The 18,091-nt window shown below is 41.5% G+C and overlaps 1 protein-coding gene across 1 annotated transcript; it reads right to left on the reverse strand.

The window, feature by feature from the left end:
• Positions 1–236: 236 nt before the first annotated feature.
• urm1 (ubiquitin related modifier 1) lies at positions 237–18,091 on the reverse strand. The gene is made up of 5 exons (XM_003229693.4): positions 17,963–18,091; positions 14,471–14,541; positions 9,318–9,399; positions 2,670–2,718; positions 237–917 (listed from the first exon to the last, which is right to left on the reverse strand). Exons 1-5 carry the CDS (start codon positions 17,995–17,997, stop codon positions 849–851), a joined length of 306 nt encoding a protein of 101 aa, XP_003229741.3. The 5' UTR covers positions 17,998–18,091; the 3' UTR covers positions 237–848.

Genomic DNA, 18,091 nt, shown 5'->3' on the forward strand with positions numbered 1-18,091 from the left:
GATATATTGAAAACATTGACTACAAAAATGCCTTGGATAATCCAGGACGTTGGATAAGCAAGTCTTGGATAAGTGAGACTCTACTGTACTGTATTTACGAATTTAGTACCAAAATATCACGATGTATTGAAAACATTGACTACAAAAATGTGTTGGATAATCCAGAACGTTGGATAAGTGAGACTCTACTGTACAACCAAGACCCGCATGCGGCAAACAAAAAAAATGACCAGACAGTGGCTCCAAAAGAGTTTAAAAATCAAAAAGGCACAGCTTCACAAATTCAGCGTCATTGTTTTCAAGCAAATCTACTGGCAGCCGAAGTCCAGATAAGCTGATAACAGCAAACTGCAGTGCTGAAAAAAGGCTGCGCTGATGCCAGGGACGGGTGAGAGACTCGAAGAGACGTCCCCGCTCTTAGATCTCAGTCCCGTCTCCCCGCTTGCAGAGAGAGAGAGAAACGGAGAGAGAGAGGGAGGCCGGCATTGGCTCCGTGGCAAACAGTGAGGCCTGATCTGATGCTCAGCCGCAGCCGGGCCCCACGTGGTTCCAAAGAGCTCACTTTCCGTCATTTGTTCAGGAGCGCGAGCCTCCGGGAGGCAAGGAGAGGGTGATCCAATGCTGAAACCGTTCCAGGACAAAGGGTCGGGAGCCAAGGCGGAGGGCGGGAGGAGCAGGCGTCAAAAGAGCAGGCGGAGGAAGAAAGGGCCTAATGAGGAACCCGATCTGGTTGGACACATGGCGGACAAAGGCCGAAAGAGAGGCTCAGGGAGGTCCTTTCTTGGACTGGCATCTCTCTCCCTCTCTCTCTCCTTTAAAAAGTGTCCTTTTTTGGCTTCTCGGGCAATCTAACCCCCGTGTAAGGTGGAGAGGAAAACCACATTATCCTGGTCTTGGAGTTGGTAGTCCAGCTCCCCCTGATGAAGAGAAGGGGAGAGAGAGAGAAAGAAAGAGAAAGAGGGGTGATTTCTTGATTTGTATTGGGAATCATAACAAACTCAGCTCTCCAAGCACTGGCCTCAATATAGTCAAAAAAGCAAAGACAGAGTTTTTAAAATGGGGAAAAAAACAACAACGATGGACTACAAAACCAGTCAAGGAAGACCACAGCTTGGAAAAGTTATTATTTTGGTTCACAGTTAATAATAATAATATAATAATAATAACTGTATTTTTATACCCTGCCCCATCTGCCCAATGGGGACTCGGAGCGGCTTACATGGGGACCAAGCCCGAAAACATACAACAATGAAATGATAAAACAATTATACCAACAATAAAACATCAATATCAATAAAACCATCAGAATAATCTACATATAACATAAGATATTAAAAGCAGAAGAGTAAAACAAGGTTCTGGGCCGAAGTGCAAAGTATATCAAATGGGAGAGGTAGATTTCTCAATAAAGTGCAAAATAGTAGTGGCAGAAAGGACCTGTAGTTGGATGGGCAGATAGTTCAACCTAATAGTAATAATAATAATAATAATAATAATAATAATAATAATAATAATAATAATAGGCCCGGGCTGTGGCGCAGGCGGGAGAGCAAGCCAGCTGCAATTAACTGCAATGAATCACTCTGACCAGGAGGTCATGAGTTCGAGGCCCCTCGGAGCCTATGTTTGTCTTGTCTTTGTTCTATGTTAAAAGGCATTGAATGTTTGCCTATATGTGTAATGTGATCCGCCCTGAGTCCCCTTCGGGGTGAGAAAGAAGGGCGGAATATAAATGCTGCAGATAAATAAATAAATAAATTTATTCTTATACCCCACCCCATCTCCCCGAAGGGACTCGGGGCGGCTTACATGGGGCCAAGCCCAGACGCAACAATATAAAAGCAGAACAATAGAACAGATCAATCAACAATAAAAACATCAAGCAAGGATAAAAACAGTCATAAAAATGACAAACAGAAATAAAATGATAAAATCATGGGTTAAATTCAAAGAATCCGCTGGAGGATCTTTCCCAAGCTTTGGACTGAGCATATAAAGTGCCTTTGCTCACTGCAAGCCATAGTCCAAAATATAGTAACTTGTTTTGAAGGGTATATTAAAACCCAAGTGGTGACGACCAAGAGATGGTACGAGTTGTAGGGCAATATATTGATTATCACCAACCTGGGGATAATAATCTCCACTGTCTCCCCACAATCAGCCCATTTTGTATCATTTCATTTTCCCCTTACATTTGCTAGCTCACAAAAATATATACAGTAGAGTCTCACTTATCCAAGCCTCGCTTATCCAAGCTTCTGGATAATCCAAGCCATTTTTGTATTCAATGTTTTCAATATATCCTGATATTTTGGTGCTAAATTCATAAATACAGTAATTACAACATAACATTACTGCATATTAAACTACCTTTTCTGTCAAATTTGTTGTATAATATGATGTTTTGATGATTAATTTGTAAAATCATAACCTAATTTGATGTTTAATAGACTTTTCCTTAATCTCTCCTTATTATCCAAGATATTCGCTTATCCAAGCTTCTGGCGGCCTGTTTAGCTTGGATAAGTGAGACTCTACTGTATATACATATACAGTAAACAAAATAAAACTTATTTAAGTTGATTTGGGGGGGCGGAATTAACAGCATGGTTGGTAACAGCATGATGTAAAACAAGCGGACAGACAAGAAAGACAGAAGCTATACGAACCATCAGCTCCCAGTCAGAGTCATTGATGAGGACCAAGATTCCCGGCCGCCTGCAAAGAAAGAGAGGAACTCTTAGCTGGACAAGGAGTCAGTGGTTTGAAGGATGAATGGACTACGGTTTTGGCTCCACACACGGAAACCCATTGGATGGTCCTGATCAAGTCACACTCTCTCAGCCTCCCAAGAAATCCATGTCAAACCTCCTCTGAAAAAATCTAGCCAAGGATATCCTCCGACAGGGATACCAAAATTCAGAGTCCGCAGGTAAAGGGATACAATTTCTAAATTATATTTGAATAAATTATGCCAGGGCTGCCCGAAGTCAAAGCCAGTCCAGAGACACACAACAGTAACCACCACCACCTGAACGAGGGCAAGAGGTTGTGGATAGCTCTACAGGCAAAATAGGTTGGTTGCTCCCATGTCACTGGGGCAAGGAATCCATTCCAGGTTTTGGATTGCTTGAAGGGCTTCTCCAAGGTGCTGAAGGCATTTGGCACTAGTCTTCAGCATCCGGGAGAATCTCATTTGAAGCTCCTTTAAACATGGAATGGGCTCATTGCCACATGGACATTGATCAGACAGTGATATAGTCCAACTTCTCTGTTGTTTTGTATAGCTTCTACTTGGAAGATCTCCTACGAAGAACATACTCCGACCCAGTAGCTCTGACTATCAAGACATATAATAATAATAATAATAATAATAATAATAATAATAATAATAACTGCAAGGAAACCGACGAAACCATTGATCATATCCTCAGCTGCTGTAAGAAAATTGCACAGACAGACTACAAACAGAGGCACAACTATGTGGCCCAAATGATTCATTGGAACTTGTGCCTCAAGTACCACCTCCCAGCAGCAAAGAACTGGTGGGATCACAAACCTGCAAAAGTATTGAAAAAGGAGCACGCAAAGAGACTGTGGGACTTCCGAATCCAAACTGACAAAGTTCTGGAACACAACACACCAGACATCACAGTTGTGGAAAAGAACAAGGTTTGGATCATTGATGTCGCCATCCCAAGTGACAGTTGCATTGACGAAAAACAACAGGAAAAACTCAGCCGCTATCAGGACCTCAAGATTGAACTTCAAAGACTCTGGCAGAAACCAGTGCAGGTGGTCCCGGTGGTGATTGGCACACTGGGTGCCGTGCCAAATGATCTCAGCCGGCATTTGGAAACAATAGACATTGACAAAATTACGATCTGCCAGTTGCAAAAGGCCACCCTGCTGGGATCTGCGCGCATCATCCGAAAATACATCACACAGTCCTAGACACTTGGGAAGTGTTCGACTTGTGATTTTGTGATATGAAATCCAGCATATCTATCTTGTTTGCTGTGTCATAATAAAATAATAATAATAATAATAATAATAATAATAATAATAATAATAATAAAACTTTATTTATACCCCGCCACCATCTCCCCAACGGGGACTCGGGGCGGCTTACATGGGGCCATGCCCAAGACAATACAATATAACAAAATATAAAAACAACACATCATAACACAATTAAACAATACAATAGATAATAATATACATTACAACACAAAATCAGAAAAGCAATAAAAACCAGGGCGGGCCACATGAACACTAAGTTAAAACTCGGGGTGAGAGAGAAATAAGAATAAAAAACCACGGGGAGCAGGGTCATAAGATAGTGGTACAATCTAGAGGAAAGATATTGGAGGGGAGCAACAAAAAAGAAGTATATGAAAGTTACTCTCCAAAAGCACAACGGAAGAGCCATGTTTTTAAGTCTTTCTTGAAGGCTAGTAATGTGGGGGCTCGGCCATAATCTATCCTTTAACTAAGGCCCATGTCTGGCCTTAAAGAATAGATCCTGGTGCAATATCTGATTCCTGGAATCAAGTGAAACCATTCCTGCCCATTAGAAACAATTCCTCTTTTATAAAGCAGCTGACAATCATATTTTATGCTGCTGCATCAGACTGCTGACTCATGTTCACCTTGTCATCGATTACAAATCCCAAGAAGTGACTGTTTCCAACCCTGAATTTGACAATGGCTTCGGAGACTGTGCCAGAAACTCATGCGGCATCCTTCCCGCTCTTTAGTCACATTCATAAAAATTAGAATCCAACCCATCTCCCACATTTTTTTCAGACGATACCAAAGACAGATATTGAAGTCTGCATTCAATATTGGCTTAGACTGGGCACAGCACAGTCCCAGAATGCACACAGCTTTGTACAACACAATATTATAATGTGTATGTTATTATCTATACTTTTGATATTAATGAAGAAATTGTGGCATTGAATGTTTGCCATTTATATATATGTGAGTCCCCCTGGGGAGAGAGGGCGACCTAGAAAAAAAGTTTTTATAACTGTGCGGTTTTCTGGCATTGTATATTTCTGCCGCTTCTGTGACTGTTGTTGTTATTATTATTTAAAACATAACAAGATGAGTCCACAGCAGACACTCTGCTGGCTGTTGTATTGGATCACACATCAGACACTTATTATTATTATTATTATTAATAATAATTATTATTATTATTATTTGAAACACAACAAGATGAGTCTGCAGCAGACACTCTGCTGGCTGTTGTACTGGATCACACGTCGGACACTTATTATTATTATTATTATTATTATTATTATTTGAAACACAACAAGATGAGTCCACAGCAGACACTCTGCTGGCTGTTGAATTGGGTCACACATCGGACACTTATTATTATTATTATTATTATTATTATTATTATTATTATTATTTGAAACACAACAAGATAAGTCCACAGCAGACACTCTGCTGGCTGTTGTACTGGATCACATGTGTTTAGGGCTGTGTGATGTATCAGCAAATAATGTGAGCAGATCCCAGTAAGGTGGCCTTCTGCAAATGGCAGATGGTAATTTTGTCAGCGCCGATTGTGTCCAAGTGCAGGCCAAGGTCTTTAGGCACTGCACCCAGTGTGCCAATCACCACTGGGACCACCTTGACTGGCTTATGCCAGAGTCTTTGTAATTCGATCTTTAAATCCTCATATTGTGCCAGCTTTTCTAGTCTTTTTTATAATTACAGTAGAGTCTCACTTATCCAAGCTAAACGGGCCGGCAGAACGTTGGATAAGCGAATATGTTGGATAATAAGGAGGGATTAAGGAAAAGCCTATTACACATCAAACTAGGTTATGATTTTACAAATTAAGCACCAAAACATCATGTTTAACTACAAATTTGACAGAAAAAGTAGTTGAATACGCAGTAATGCTATGTAGTAATTACTGTATTTACGAATTTAGCACGAAAATATCACGATGTATTGCAAACATTGACTACAAAAATGCGTTGGATAATCCAGAACGTTGGATAAGTGAGACTCTACTGTATTATTATATTTATTTACAGCATTTATATTCTGCCCTTTTCACCCCGAAGGGGACTCAGGGCGGATCACATTACACATATAGGCAAACATTCAATGCCTTTTAACATAGAACAAAGACAATACAAACACAGGCTCCGAGTGGGCCTCGAACTCATGACCTCCTGGTCAGTGATTCATTGCAGCTGGTTGCAGCTGGCTTGCTCTCCAGCCTGTGCCACAGCCCGGGCCTGTATAAAGTATTGCAATGGGGTGCTGCTGCAGTGAAGGTTTCTAGGTTCTGCTTTCCATTCCCTCACCTCCCAGTCTTCCATTTTTCACCATAGAAAAACAAAAAGACGAGTCAGCCAGCATCCTGTGGTTACTGAGAACACTTAGTTCTTCTTCCAGATTTTGCTTCATTCTGCTAGCAATCATTTCTGATCCTTTTGCAAATTGAAACTTTCCCAAGCCTTCTCCTTTCATTCCTGGGGGGCCATAGGGTCCCTCCCCAGTGACATTCGGTAGGCCCCATCCCTTTTGGGGTTCAGAAAAAAACTGAAGACCTGGCTATGTACGCAGGCATTTGAAGAATAAGCATGTGTTGGCTTCGACGCGGTCTGAATTACGGCTCTTGTATAAGGTCTAGTGGATGAATGGCATAAGCACTTTGCATTGTTTTAAACTTTGTATATTGTATTTTATGACTATTTTATGACTGTTTTAACTGTTTTAATCGTTTTAGTTTATTGTATATCAGTGTAACGGCATCAATTGCCACTTGTAAGCCGCCCTGAGTCCCCTTGGGTGAGAAGGGCGGGGTATAAATAATTGAAATAAATAAATAGGCTCATAAGAATAGAGATGCAGGGAAAGAGAAGCAAAGAGAGATTCTGCTTGCAAAGTGGTTCTTGGTTGCCACTGTCAGCCTCTCCAAATAATGGAGCTCAGCCTCGACAACCGAAGCCCCTGTTCTGCAGATGAAGCAGATGAACACGAATGTGGTGAAAGGAAGCAACTGCAGCCCCTCCGGCTTCGTGGCTACAAACAGCCGGGATCAGCCCCAAGCCTTGGATCAGAGACAAGGGGATTCCCCCGCTTTGATTGCTGGCAGAGCCCTGAAACGATGTTCCCGCTGCCTTGAAAGGGGGGCACCCCGTTGGAGCACATTCGGCTGGCTCCCAACGACAGGGCACGATGACGAATGCTACACGTGCAACGCCCCCTCTTCCCCGCAGAGGAGAGCTCTGTGCTGCTGAAAAAATAAAAGTTGTTTTGTTTTTTTCCAAAAAGGAAAGGTGGAAGGAGGAGAAATAGCAAGAAGGGAGGGCTGTTCCTCAAGCAGCCAATTCCAGCCAAAGGATGACTGCATGGACACAGCAGTGGGACGCAGAAGAAGCCATGTTCTACTAAGGATAGATCGGAAGATATAGAATGATGCGCTACAAGGCTGGCTGGGGCTTTTCAATTCGCCAAACCCAAATGTCATTTGCCAAACAAATTCCTTCCCATTGCAGCCCACAGCTATACGCTTGGTACACCTGCCCATTAAAAAGATGTGGATGCTCAGAGGTAGTCTGATGTCACTGTGTATAATCTATATATATAAAAGAGTGATGGCATCATGGCGACCCACAAAACAACAAAACTACAGGCCCCCCAACCTCAAATTTGACAACACAACCCATCATCCACGGCTCTAGGTTGATACAACAAAAAGAAAAGAAAAATAAAGTCCTAATTAGAGGGAAAGGAATAATTGCTTTTATCCAATTGCTGCCAGTTAGAAGGCTAAGCTCCTCCAACTTGGGTCTCCTAGCAACCCAATAAAAATAATAAAAAACACTAAAAAAATAATTAAAAACACTAGAAAATTAATACAATAAAATACTATAATAACAGAAAATAACTAAAACTAATACAAGAAAATAATAAAATATAATAAATAAAAAGATAACTTACAATAAAAATATTTTAAAAATACAAATTACGTCAAATAAAAATTACACAACCATTTTTAACCAATACCACCACCACTTTGCCACAGCAAAGCGTGGCCAGGCACGGCGAGTATAATAATAAAAGGTAAAGGTTTCCCCTGACGTTAAGTCCAGTCGTGACCGACTCTGGGGGTTGGTGCTCATCTCCATTTCTAAGCCGAAAAGCCGGCGTTGTCCATAGACATATCCAGGTCATGTAGCCGGCATGACTGCATGGAGTGCCGTTACCTTTCCGCTGGAGCGGTACCTATTGATCTACTCACATTTGCATGTTTTCGAACTGCTAGGTTGGCAGGAGCTGGGGCTAACAGAGGGCGCTCATTCTGCTCCCGGGATTTGAACCTGGGACCTTTTAGTCCGCAAGCTCAGCACTTTAACACACTTCACCACCGGAGGCCCCTAATATAATAATAATAATAATACTTTATTTTTATAGCCCGCCTCCATCTCCCCGAAGGGACTCGGGGCGGCTTACATGGAGCCAAGCCCAGATCAAACAATAAAGCATAAAGAAACAACAAAATACAAACAGTTATTAAAATCCAACATTCCAAAACAAAACAAAAGAAATATTAATCATGTTAAAAGCATATTAAAACATGGATAAAGCAACCAAGTAAAAAGATAAAAACGAGCTGGGTAAAGTGCAGTGTGTAAATATTGAGTATTAAACCAAAGAAGAACAGAGAACAGGGATGGGGATTGCTCCTCTCCGCTTCAGCTTTACGAGGCAGAAAAACAGCAAAGAAGCTAGAAACAGAGCCTCTCTCCCAATATATATATATATATATATATATATATATATATATATATCTCAAAAAGAGAGACTCTCCAGGGTAAACACTAAATTAAATCATCGATTACTGGAACAGAAAACCAATTACAAATGGCAAACACACACACACATAGAGAAATCTTCTGAGTTCATGTCTGATGAAAAAGATTCTTCCTTTCTCATTTTATAGGAACTCAAGGGGATTACCTTTGCATTTACATTCTATTGCTATTCTATGTCAATTCTGTAACTGTGTTTGTAAAGGTAAAGTTTTTCCCTGACGTTAAGGTAGCTTAAGAGATGGCACGTTGTACCTCCCTCCTCCAGCACACTGGGGCCACCTCACTACAATGATCTTGCTTGGCCAACAAGCAAAGCAACCTTCTCTTTCTGAAGATTGCCATGGGATAACAGGGGGCAGGGAGCTAAAACAGTACAAGGCGGCTGGCTGTCTTCAGGGTCTGCTTGGTGCTTTCCCAGAGGAATTACAAACGCCACAATACCTGGGCCACTGCTATACTTACACAGAGTCTCCTTGCACAAACAGCTCTGGCCTCTCTTTCAATAGGTTCTCTTTAATCCACATGAGCAGGCGCCGAACATCCCCTGAAAGAAGAAGAAGAGGAGGAGAGCACAAAAAGGCTTGAGTTGGGTTTTAATCTGTGACACTTACCTTACTGCTTAAAATAGCCACATTGCTCCAAATGAGTTTTCTTCATATGCTGCCCTGAATTATTGATGATGATGATAATAATAATAATAGTAATTTTATTTTTGTAAGCAAGCCCAATACAATCATATAATATCATAAACTCAACAGTCGAGACATCAAAGAATGCATTTAAAAACAAATTAAACAAGTCATGATTTAAAATAGACATAATTAAAATATTAAACAATCATCCAAGGCCTTAAAAGATCCAATATAGGACAACAGTTTGGGTGACAGTCAAAACTGATGAAGGGAGTGTCTGTATAATTAAGATATTTTTATTCCATAGATGGCATTCATGTTAGTTTTGTTCTTTCCATTTTGTCTGTATTATACTTCATGAAAACAATACCAAGTTATTTCGATTCTACCTTATATGTGAGTACTTCAGGGATTGCTGAATAACATCAGTTTTAAGACTTGTATCAGTTGTGCTCAAAAAGCTTTCGCAAACAGCTATGGTTTATTTTGGCACCAAAAGGACAGCAGTGTTGGTACCAATGAAGCCTCTAAGAGGAAGGCATTGTTTAAATGTTTATAATTGTGCATGTCTATTGTTGTGTTTTATATTGTTATTGTTTTTATTCGGGCTTGGCCCCATGTAAGCAGCCCTGAGTCCCCTTTGGGGAGATAGAGGAGGGTATAAAAATAAAGTTATTATTATTATTATTATTATTATTATTATTATTATTATTATTATTATTCCAAAGCTGGGCTGCCACAGCATAGAAAGCCTCCTCCCGCATCTTCCCACTATAAATTGATGGGACACAGAGAAGGACTCTTTCAGTAAATGACAAATGACATATTGTGAGGTCCAAACTGCTTTAAGGTTTGCCGTTTTACCAGCACTTTGAATTTGTATCAGAGCATACTGGCAGGCAGAGCAACGTCTTTAAAAACAGCTTGGTAGGGTTTCTCTAGGATACTCTGGCTAACAGTCGTGCTGCTGCATTTTGCACTAGATCTAATGACAAGGGCAAGACATAACTATTTGAATTAACAAATGAATCTTGAAGGAAACGGAGAACACCACGCTAATGGGCCTTCCCACCAGGCTAAAGGTCCCATTCAATAAGCAAACGACAGGGCAGTTAAGACTGCAATGTTGCTAAGGATGGGAGAAAGGCACGATAAAAATATAAATATACAAATAAGGTAGAGGGAGGGGGAAAAGGATTCCGGATGCTGCAGTTGGAACAGATGCAAAGGAGAAAGAGCAACCAAGAGAGGTGAGATCACTCTGAAACGAAAAAAGAACCAGATCAGCAGGAGACACCTCCGAATGGGAAGGGAGACACCATCATAAATAAAGATGTTGAGCTGGTCACGAAGGCGGTGGCAGCAGCACAGCAACAGCAAGGGGAGAGTCAGCTCTCCAAGCACTGCTCAGACACCTTCCCTATGGGGTCCCACCCCCACCCCTTTGACCTTGCTCTCCCTGCTCCCTCCGCCTCACCCCACCCCAGGGAACGAAGCCATTTATCATACTGACCACGGCCCAACTCCAATTTGCTGAGGTCACTGACTACGGCCAAGCGTCACCCCGCCCACATTCTCCGCCACTGGCCCAGAGTCATGACAAAAGAGTCCCCACCGCCTTGGCCCCCTCCCCAGACACTTTGGCTGAGTCTCCCCATTTATCCACCACCCATCCCCCCAGTTGCAAGGATGGGAAGAGCATTTGTAACCGTCCCTTTGGTTGATAGATGATGTATTCTTCAAATCACAGGTGGGGACGGATCTGGGGACAGAAAGATCAGAAAGACTTGCTCATGCTCCCATATTGCCAAGAGCATGAGGACCCGGGATGTGGAAGGATTAATGTTTAAAATACGAATAATAATAATAATGTAGAGTCTCACTTATCCAACGTTCTAGATTATCCAAGGCATTTTTGTAGTCAATGATTTCAAAGCTATTTTTAGTAAGCTATTTTTTTGAAAAACTGACCTCAAGAGATTTTATAAAAATCAACAGAAGAAATTGAAGTGTTATTATGTTTATATTGTATTAGGAAATGAACAAAAACAATTATGTTTTGGACCACAACTTCCCAAATCCCATAGCTTCCCAGTATCCTGGAAGACATCACTGTATATCCGAAAGCTGTAACTGATGAGAGGCAGATTTAGGAGGATGGTGTGACTGGAATTGGGAGTGGGGAGTTTAAATGTATTTAAATGTATTGGGCCCGGGCTGTGGCGCAGGCGGGAGAGCAAGCCAGCTGCAATTAACTGCAATGAATCACTCTGACCAGGAGGTCATGAGTTCGAGGCCCGCTCGGAGCCTGTTTGTTTGTCTTTGTTCTATGTTAAAAGGCATTGAATGTTTGCCTATATGTGTAATGTGATCCGCCCTGAGTCCCCTTCAGGGTGAGAAGGGCGGAATATAAATGCTGTATATAAATAAATAAATAAACATCATGATATTTTCATGCTAAATTTGTAAATACAGTAATTACTATATAGCATTACTGCGTATTGAACTACTTTTTCTGTCAAATTTGTTGTATAACATGATGTTTTGGTGCTTAATTTGTAAAATCATAACCTAATTTGATGTTTAATAGGCTTTTCCTTAATCCCTCCTTATTATCCAACATATTCACTTATCCAACGTTCTGCCGGCCCGTTTATGTTGGATAAGTGAGACTCTACTGTAATATCAATGTCCCACATTTATCTCTGAAAACCACTACACGTGTGCCAGAGTTGTGGCTGATTTGAAGGGTAATTGGCAGGGATATGTTAAAATTAAGATACTGATTATTATATTTATTTATACCTCACTTTATCTCCCCCGAAAGGTGTGCTTCAGGGGCCTGAAAAACGGGCCTCAAGGACCAGCCTTGCCTTGCTCTTTGCCCAGCCTTGCTTGAAGTGGAAAGACAAGGATTTCGCCCGAGACCTTCTGCTTGAAATAAAACCAGCACTAAAGAGGTCAAGGGTAAGACCAGGAATGGCTACGAGTGAAGTCTCCCTGCAATCAAAGCAGGGCGTGTGCCTGTGGAAGGCAGAGATGGGTGGAAGCAGACTCAGATCCAGCCACGACATACGGCGTGCTCAGATCACCCCTGGGGAAGGGAGAAAAGGACCTCCCCCACCAAGTGCAGTTTGGCATCTGTCACCTTTATGGAAATGGCATATGCAAGTTATGGTAATGAGGAGCAGTCCTCTGGGACATGATATATTTCATATCTGCCTCGCCTTTTCCACCTTTTCCTGCCCTGGAAGATGCTAAGCAAAGACGCAAAGTCAACTGGGAGGACAAAGACCTTCAGAAGGACCACCAGATTTGGCCGTGGAATGAAACACAATGCAGAAAAATGTTCCATACCATGTTTAAAAACATGTTGTTTTCAGATTGGTTACACTACTGTGTGACTTTTGAAAAATGACATTTTGAACTCTGCACAAGCTAAAAAGATTCAATCCAGTGGCGTGGTTGAACTCTGTTAAGATGGATAATTTGAATCCAAAACCTGGCTTCTCTTTCTTACAATGTAAAGGAGCATCTCTTCTTCTCCTTCCCCCATTTTATTCTCACGACAATTCTGAGTTATTTAACACTGCACAATTCTAGGGCTAGGGTTCCACTCTATGGCATTTTAGGATTTATATGTTGGTGAGGCCCTAGTACCTCCTAAATTTCTAATCCCAGGATGCCATAGGATGTTGTCATGGCTGTTAAAGTAGACTCGCAGCTGTTGAAGTGTGCAGTGTAATGGGAGAAAAGCAAGATATACATTAAAGAAATAAACAAACTGCATCATATGCAGATGCATATGAAGCCACACTGATCTTGAAGTACAAATGTTAGGTTTATTGTTTCCTGGCATGATTTGAGAAGAGAGGGGTGCCTTTGCCGTCCTCCGAGGTTGAGAGTGTGAGTTGCCCAAAGTCATCCAGTGGGTTTCCAAGGTCCAGAAGTGACTCAGAGATTCAAACCTTAGTCTCAAGAGTCATAGTCTCAAGTCCCTACACCGTGTTGGCTTTTAAGTATTACTTAGTAATTATTATGAAATATTATTTCACTTGACTTGCAGGGGATTCTCCCAACACTGTTCAAAGATGGAGTGACTATATGAAGGGGCAGCTCTAACACAGTCATCCCAAAGTTGAGGATGATGCAAAAGCTTCCTCACACAGTCAGAAAAATCCGAAAGGACTTGCGCTGAACCCGAAAGTGCTCTTGTCCTCAAACGACCGCCTGCCCCTCCATCCATCCACCAAACTTCTCAGCTTCTCACTTGAAAGGCCCAATTTGGAGGCGGGAGAGAGAAAGGCCAGTGAGACCATTGGCAAAAGGGGGGGAGCAGTGGTGGAAGAGATTTACAAGTGAAAGGAGTTAAGAATGGAGCAGTTTGTGGGATAAAGAGTCCGCAGAAGGGGCTTTACAGATGTGTGGAGGGACAGGGAGGGGTGGCTCATTGTTTAATTAAGCAGAAAGTGGCTCTTTTGAAAAGCAATTTTGCACAGGAGCTGGGGAGGGGACAGAGAGAGCTCAGTAAACAGTCCCTGCAAAGAGGGAGGGCAGAAGAGGAGAAAGGAACAGCTGGCACCAGGAACCGTGTGAACCAAATGCTGCTGCTGCCGAGGGGTTTAAAGGGCTGCGGACTGACCTCCTGTGCCCTCCCTCTCCATCCATCCATGCCATCCTACCACAGAAACCCTACTCTGGGACCATCATAACAACAAAATGCCAGCAAGACCCAAAAAAAGCTGTGGACAGAATGGCTAGGTTTCAGAACAGGAAGATCCCTGCCCTTTGTCACTGGCAACAGTCATTCTTAGAGTCATATTCATTGCTATGTCACCATTGTCCTAATGCTGGGACTCAAGGCGGCTTACAAAAATTAAAAGCAGCTGCAAACATATCAAGGTTCTTCCTAAAAAGCCATCAAAACCTCTTCCTTTGGTCCAATTTTACCAATTTATGAAGGTCAATCTTTGAAATACTCACAAGGTTCAGGCTGGCTGGGTAAAGTCACCTGGTGCTTTTTTATCCCATCGAACAAGAGTTCTGCTCCACCTCTGAAAGGCAAAACCACAAACACACATACATGAATCATCATTACACAACTTACAGACACACTGATATTTTAATGCTAAAGATACACAAGAAAGCTCAGCTGATAGCAGTTCTTTGACATCCCCTTCTCAAACTGCCATCTCCTTTTCCTTAATTAGATTGCTAGGAAGAAACTATTTTGTTGTTGTTTTACTTGTAAAGCATCATGTGCAATGAGGGCACTCTTAACAATAACAACAATAATACTAATAACACTAATACTAATAGTAATAATAATAATTGTATTGCCCACCTCTCCTTGCAGCTCGAGGCAGAGTATAACAGGGTCACAACAACAACCACATGGGGTGGAAGAACGTGAAGTGCTCTACATGTGGTTCAGAACTTTGAAAATTGGTTTTCTGGACTACACTTCACAGAATTCACTAGCCAGCCTGGCAAGCAGGTAACAATCAACCACTCCAGGGGCATGAGTCTCAAAATAGATTTAGCTATGACTGTATTGGCATTAACATTTCTTTTGCAGTAACTACATTACATAGACATGCAGGGAGAGAATATCAAAACATATCAGTGCAGAAATATCACCCCAAGACCCAGTTCCTTTAAAATCCCATTACGTGAGGAAAGATTTTTTGGCCGTACTCTTTGGAAGGGGCACAAGACCGCCTTTGTAGCACTGGCCGCAATGCTAACTACTTCTACACAGTTACTGTCCCCAAAGATGGCTCTGTAGGGGCTGCCTTGCTCACAGAAAACACTGTTATCTGGAAACTGAAGTCGCAATTATTAATGCGAGACAGATCTGGAGATTCATGTAGGCGAACAAGCCCCAGCCATGACAGGAGAGAGGCCCCTTTCTGCTTGCTGGGAAAACAAGCCCATACTTTGTGCTTTTCACAGATCCTGCGATGGCAGAGAAGGTCCTTTCTGTAACACATGAGCTGGGGGGGACTCAGCTGCAAGGCTAATGCATAGAGCGTCCATTTAAGCATTTCCAAGAAAAGTGATGGTGGCGGGGTGCGGGGTGACAGACCCACACACACGCAGCTTTGGTGAGTCTCAGCAGATCCCCACAGATATCGCCAACCCCACCTTCCCCAAATTAGCATCCTCCAGATCTGTTGGACTGCAATGATATTGGCTACAATAGAAAATTGATTCCAAGCACAAATAGTGACTCTCTTGATGTAAGAATCGCACCAGCTGGACAAGGCATGGGCAAACTTTGGTCCTCCAGATCTTTTGGACTTCTACTCTCACAATTCCTAACAGCCTACCAGCTCTGGGAGTTGAAGTTCAAAAAACCTGGAGTCGGGCCGAATTTTGCCCCTGCCTTAGCTGGACAGACCTTTGGAGAGATTACGGGGAAAGGAAAAGGCTTTTTTCTGAATTGTTTTTACTACTAATGATGTTTAATGCTGTTTTAATATTTGTATATTTTAAATTGTGTGCTGATTATGTTTAGCAGCTTTGAGTCTCCTGCAGGAAAAATAAAGCGGGGTATAAATAAATATAATAACAATACTAATAATACAGTAAGTATACTCAACTAAAAGGTCTAACATTTGAGGCACCAAAATGTGTGCTGGACAGTGTTATTCTAACACTTTGTAATGCTTATAAAGTCATTTTAACTGAATATTAGTTTAATTCTATTTTAATATTTCTGGATTCTAAATTGTATTGGGCTTATTTAATAGTAAGTCTCTTTGCATCTCAGCTGCGCGACAAAAGCAGATATAAATATAAATATAATAATAATAATAATAATAATAACGGGCTGAATTCAAAAATATCATCAGAATATTATCCCACAGATTGTTCTTTCACAAATATGAGGTTTTCCTTAGTTTGGATGAAGTGTGGACACTTCCTGCTGTGGGGGCTGCTGTGGTTTTGTATGAATTTAATCTGAATTGTTTTAATACTAATAATTGCATATTTGTATATTTTAAACTGTATTGTGATGTTTTTAATGTTAGCTGCTTGGAGACTCCTTATGGAGAGAAAAAGCGGGATATAAATAAACATAACAATAGTATTTCAGGACAAATTACTTTTGTGCTTTCAAACAGTTTTTGTGTGCATTTCTTATCATCGAATTAAAGTCTCTTAGAAGACATTTAGACCTTTTCTTACTGTTTGCTTCTTCTCTGTTCCCCAAAGAACTCTTAATTAATGAAATATTACATGGTGGACCAAGCCTAAGGTCATTTCTGGACATGAAACTCCAAATTCATGAGGGAAGGATACTGAGGAAGAACTACTCTGCTCCTGAAGCAGCTAAACTGACTCCCAGTTTGTTTCCGGGCGCAGTTCAAGGTGTTGGCTCTAGCCTATAAAGCCCTAAACCAGTGGTTCTCAACCTGGGATCCCTAGATGTTTCTGGCCTACAACTCCTGAAATCCAGTTTACCAGCTGTTAGGCTTTCTGGGAATTGCAGACCAAAAAACATATGAAAGATCAACATTAGACAATGGTGAGATACATATTTCTGGAATGTTATTTTGAACAGACAATATTTTAACATGGCCCAAAGGAAATGGAGTTTTTAGGACCGTAGAACAACTCTTTTAATTGATAAATCCATGTTTTAATATGCTTTTAACATGATAAATATTTATTTTGTTTTGTTATGTTGGATTTTAATAACTCTGTTTGTATTTTGATGTTTCTTTATGTTTTATTGTTTTATCTGGGCTTTGCCACATGTAAGCCACCCCGAGTACCTTCGGGGAGATGGAGGCGGAGTATAAAAATAAATTATTATTATTATTATTATTATTATTATTATTATTATTACCTCAATGGCTTGTGAGTCAGGGATTTTTTTAATGGTACAGTATAATGTTTCAATTTATTAATTTGTTAAATCGGGCTTATGCTGTGTGTCTTTCTGTTTACTTTGCTTATATGTTGTTGTATTCTTATGTTATGTCATTTTTGTCATTTTGCCATTGTACACTGCTTTGAATCCTGCCCATGGGAGAAAAACGGGGAAAAAAACAGACCCCTCAACCTGAGAGTGCCTGCCATAGTTGTGGGCGAAACGTCAGGAGAGAATGCTTCTACAGTCCGGAAGACTCGCAACAACTCAGGAATAAAAACAAATAAATAGCCATAATAATCATTCCCATAAAACCAGCATTCCTACAAAGTTTCACGGCCCTCGCCTTCGCAGGCCTGCGTCAAATGGGTCCCAAACTCACAGAAGCCCCTCAAACAGCTTCACTAGGCCTCATATTTTTCACTTTTCTCACTAGGCCTCATTTCCCCAACTTTTTTATATTTTGGCCTCCTCAAGCCTTTCCCCATTGACTCCGGCCGCACAAAAGGACTCGCAAATAGACCCCCGACTCCCCCCAAAACTCATTTGAAACCTTCCCGAAAGAAACTCTTTCCCCTCAGCGCTTCTCTTACCCAAACTCCAGCTGAAGGGAGACGGGCGCCGCCATCTTGCCTAAGGGAACGGCTCTGCCCACACTGGAAGCGCGCGCGCGCCTCACATCCGGCGTTGCCAGGCGACGGGAGCCGCGAGGCCTTGCAAGG

Source organism: Anolis carolinensis, unplaced genomic scaffold (genome assembly GCF_035594765.1).
Source record: "Anolis carolinensis isolate JA03-04 unplaced genomic scaffold, rAnoCar3.1.pri scaffold_7, whole genome shotgun sequence".
Taxonomy (NCBI): domain Eukaryota; kingdom Metazoa; phylum Chordata; class Lepidosauria; order Squamata; family Dactyloidae; genus Anolis; species Anolis carolinensis.

Bases quoted from the DNA above. Each gene is read 5' to 3' on its own strand.
- urm1 (XM_003229693.4), bottom strand. From the start codon at position 17,997: ATGGCGGCGCCCGTCTCCCTTCAGCTGGAGTTTGG. The intron at 9,400-14,470 runs GTGAGTATTTCA...TTCTTCTTTCAG, and splicing joins ACCCAGCCAGCCTGAACCTT to GGGATGTTCGGCGCCTGCTC. The intron at 2,719-9,317 runs GTAAGTATAGCA...CTTTCTTTGCAG, and splicing joins TTTGTGCAAGGAGACTCTGT to GCGGCCGGGAATCTTGGTCC.